Consider the following 4506-nt stretch of genomic DNA (forward strand, 5'->3'; position numbering starts at 1 on the left):
GGGTCTTTCTAGTGTGTATATATATATATATATATATGTATGTATGTATGTATGTATGTGTATATATATATATATATATATATATATATATATATATGCATACATACACACTGCTGGTCAAAAGTTTGGGATCAGTAAGATTTGTAATGTGTTTTAAAGAAGTCTCTTCTGCTCATCAAGGCTATATTTATTTGACCAAAAATAGAGAAAAAAAACTATTATTGTGAAATATTTTTGCAATTTAAAATAATGGTTTTCTATTTTAATATACTTTAAAATAATAATTTATTTCTGTGATGCACAGCTGTATTTTCAGCATCATTACTCCAGTCTTCAGAAAGTGTCACATGATCTTCATTCTAATATGCTGATTTATTATCAGTGCTGGAAACAGTTTTGCTGCTTCATATTATTATTATTTTTGGAACCTGTGATGCTTGTTTTAGGATTCTTTGATGAATAAAAAGTAAAAAAATGTAACAACAAAAGTTAAATAGAAATCTTTTGTAACAATATACACTATCGTTCAAAAGTTTGGGGTTAGTAATTTTTTTCTTATTAATTTTTTTTTTTTTTTTAAAGAAATTAATGCTTTTATTCAGTAAGAATGTGTTAAATTGATAAAAAATGCTAATAAAGACTTGTATTAGAAAAGATTTCTATTTTAAATAAATGCTCTTTTTAACTTTATTCATTAAAGAATCCTGAAGAAAGCATCACAGGTTCCAAAAAAAATATTAAGCAGCAAAACTTTTTCCAACATTGATAATAAATCAGAATATTAGAATGATTTCTGAAGGTCATGTGACACTGAAGACTAGAGTAATGATGCTGAAAATACAGCTGCGCATCACAGAAATAAATTACATTTTAAAGTATATTAAAATAGAAAACCATTATTTTAAATTGCAAAAATATTTCACAATATTACTGTTTTTCTGTATTTTTTAATCAAATACAAATCTTACTGATCCCAAACTTTTGAACAGCAGCGTGTGTGTGTATATATATATTTATATATTTATTAGTATAATTATGTTTTTATTATATTTGTAACATGCAAAATGTTAATGCATGTCTATCTTTCTTGTTTAACACTAGAATTAATTGTAAGACATGGATTTGTTGGGTTGTAGCTGACTGGTTATGCAGTGGAAGTGCAGTTGTCATTCTGGACAATAAGGAATATTTCTTGATCTTTCCTTTCCTTCTTAGTCCAACAGGGAAGAAGTTTCGGAGTAAACCACAGCTGGCCCGATATCTGGGAAACTCCATGGATCTCAGCTCCTTTGATTTCCGCACAGGAAAGCTGCTTATGAGCAAACTGAATAAGAACAGGCAGCGGATTCACCACGATCACAGTCAGAGCAAGGTAAACGTGTCTGACTGAATGAAGCGCTCTGCAGTTTTTGCTTTCTGCATTGTGCTGTTGGTAATGTTCAGTGTTGGCGGTAATGCATTACTTAGTAACGCGTTACTGTAATTTGATTACTTTTTAGTAACGGAGAAATTTAACGCGTTATAATTTTCAAAATAGTAATTAGAGTATAGTTACAAGCCAAAGTCTCTATACGTTACTGCCACATTACATTGCTGACAGAATGCAGTGTTTTATAATCTAGCAAAGTCTCTATACGTTACTGCCGCGTTACATTGCTGACAGAATGCAGTGTTTTATAATCTAGGGATGTAGCACATCAGTCAAGTCAAGTGCCAGTGGATTAGCAACCCTCTACATTGCGAGTAAATCACTCGCATATGCGACTAAATCTTACTCTGGGCGACTAAATAATGTATAGTGTGAAGGCGCACGACTCACCGTCGCTTTACTGATAGCGCTGTGTTTCTCACACATACAAAGAGAGAGAGCGAGAGTCTTGCATACCATGCTGAATCGACGCGCTACATGTAAACCATAATCTTTGTTGTATTTTCCTGTCAAAATAACAGAGTTCATTTAGAATTATTCAGCTTTAGTTAAAAATAACAGTGTTCTGTGAATGTTGATGCTTTAATAACAGATATTTATCTTGAATGCGTGTATGCTGGGATTTCATAAATTTAATGGAGAAAAAAGTAACGTTACTAATTACTTTTGAAATAAAGTAATCAGAACAGTAACGTGATTACTTTTAAAAGGAGTAATCAGTAATTTGATTACATTTTCAGAGTAACTTGCCCAACACTGGTAATGTTTTTGTCCGGATGCCTGTTTTCAGGGTAAACCTGATCTGAACACGTCACTGCCGGTCCGACAGACGGCGTCCATCTTTAAACAGCCCGTCACCAAGGTCACAAATCACCCCAGCAACAAGGTTAAAACAGACCCTCAGAAAGCTGTCGAGCAGCCCAGACAGGTGAACATCACATCTGCTGCAGCTGTTTACAAAGGAAATATATATTCAAAAACTTGGGGGTCGGTAAGATTTTTATAATGGTTTTTGAAAGAGTCTCTTCTGCTCACCAAGGCTGCATTTATTTGATTCAAAAAAAAAGTAACATTTTGAAATATTATTATAGTTTAAAACAGCTGTTTTCTATGTGAATATCTGTTAAACTGTAATTTATTTCTGTGATGCGCAGCTGTATTTTCAGCATCATTAATCCAGTCTTCAGTGTCACATGATCTTCAGAAATCATTCTAATATGCTGATTTGCTGCTCGAGAAACATTTCTGATTATTATCAATGTTGAAAACAGTCGTGCTGCACAATATTTTTGTGGAAACCGTGATACATTATATTTTTCAGGATTCACAGATGAATAGAAAGTTCAAAAGAACAAATAGAAACCTTTTGTAACATTATAAATGTCTTTACTATGGAAGCCCGTTTCTGCCACAGGATAAACAAAAAATAAAAAGGTAATTGAGACTTTTTATCTTGCAATTTTTCTCAGAATTGCAAAAAAAAAAAAAAAGATTGTGAGATATAAAGTTGCAATTACCTTTTTTTTTTTTTTTTTTTATCCTGTGGTGGAAGCAGGCTTCCATACTTTGTCACTTTTGATAAATTGAATGTGTCCTAGCTAAATAAAAATATTTCTTAAAGCAAAAAAGCGCATCTTACTGACCCCAAACTTTACTGATAGTGACTGCAGCTGTCAAGCTCCAAAAAGATAAAAAAGAACCATAAAACATCAGTCCAGTCAATTAGTTCCTGTAATGCAAACATGAAATAATTTTTGGTCTGTTTATTTCCCAGCTGTTCTGGGAGAAAAAGCTGAGTGGACTCAACACCTATGATATCGCAGAGGAGCTGGTGAAGACCATGGATCTTCCTAAAGGATTGCAAGGTGAGCATGGAGGAGCAGCTCTCATACACACTGAATGAAATGAAATGGTTAGACTGAATACTGCAGTGTTGGGGTTGTAAGCTGTGTGATGTTTGAATGGGCAGGTGTGGGTCCGGGTTACACAGGTAACACGCTGCTCTCGGCTCTAGCAAGCGCCCTGCACACCAGCTCGGCTCCCATCACGGGTCAGCTGTCCGCCGCGGTGGAGAAGAACCCTGGAGTCTGGCTCAACACCACACAGCCTCTGTGCAAAGCCTTCATGGTGACGGATGAAGACATCAGGTACGAGCTGACACTCCACAGCGTTTGTAGTGAAGCAGAGCTGTCCAGTTCAGCAGAGTTTAGCTCTAGACTAGGGCTGAACGATTTTGGAAAATAATCTAATTGCGATTTTTTTTTTTTACCAATATTGCGATTGCGATTTAATATGCAATTTTTTTTTTTTAAAGCTCTTTATGTTCTGTATTATTCAACAAAGACAAGCTATAAATCATTGTATAGTATGACCAACACAATATTAGATAGATTAAACATAAATGTTCTTTTCTGTAGGCCAGGCCTATATGTTACGATGAAATTAGGTGATGCATGAATTGATATGAATGACATTTTTATTTAACAACTACAATCACAGTATATTGACTGATTTGTTGAACTTCCAACCTTGTAAGCATGTAATAATTATGTTTAAATAAGCCTGGTGTAAACATTAATATCAGAATCAGAATGAGATTTATTGCCAGGTATGTTTTCACATACGAGGGAATTTGTTTTCATGAAAGAAGCTTCCGCAGTGCAACAGAATGACAGCGACAGAACAAAAACACAGATAGTAAAAGAAGAATAAAAAAAATAGAACAAGTAAATTAGGAATAACAATATATAAATTGACAATTGTATGTGCAGGTATATTACAATAGACAGTTTTGTATGTACAGGTATATTATGTGCAAATTTGAGGTGTAGACTAAGTATGTGTGTTAGATAAATAAGTGTATGAGTGTATAAATAGTGTCTGTTCCACAGTTATTGTCAATATGAAAGTCAGTAACAAATCACACAAAGTAAAGCAGATTGCAGAAATATAAAAACAAATCTGTTGCTTTACCACACTACTTTAGGTAATTCAAAGTCACTGTAATAAACACATGTAAACATGGGGACTGCACTTTTTAAACACTGTCTGTTAACTTTAGACCAGTGGTTCTCAAA

The 4506-nt window shown here is 33.9% G+C and overlaps 1 protein-coding gene across 2 annotated transcripts in view; it reads left to right on the top strand.

The window, feature by feature from the left end:
• mbd3a (methyl-CpG binding domain protein 3a) overlaps positions 1 to 4506 on the top strand; it is a 14090-nt gene that overhangs the window by 1253 nt on the left and 8331 nt on the right. For both annotated transcript variants that reach the window (XM_016464790.1, XM_016464792.1), the window contains exons 2-5: positions 1216 to 1372; positions 2220 to 2357; positions 3204 to 3294; positions 3399 to 3576. In XM_016464790.1, the coding sequence (XP_016320276.1) occupies positions 1216 to 1372; positions 2220 to 2357; positions 3204 to 3294; positions 3399 to 3576 (564 nt within the window). The remainder of the gene's footprint in view (positions 1 to 1215; positions 1373 to 2219; positions 2358 to 3203; positions 3295 to 3398; positions 3577 to 4506) is intronic.

Source organism: Sinocyclocheilus anshuiensis, unplaced genomic scaffold (assembly GCF_001515605.1).
Source record: "Sinocyclocheilus anshuiensis isolate Anshui unplaced genomic scaffold, SAMN03320099.WGS_v1.1 scaffold1491, whole genome shotgun sequence".
Classification (NCBI taxonomy): domain Eukaryota; kingdom Metazoa; phylum Chordata; class Actinopteri; order Cypriniformes; family Cyprinidae; genus Sinocyclocheilus; species Sinocyclocheilus anshuiensis.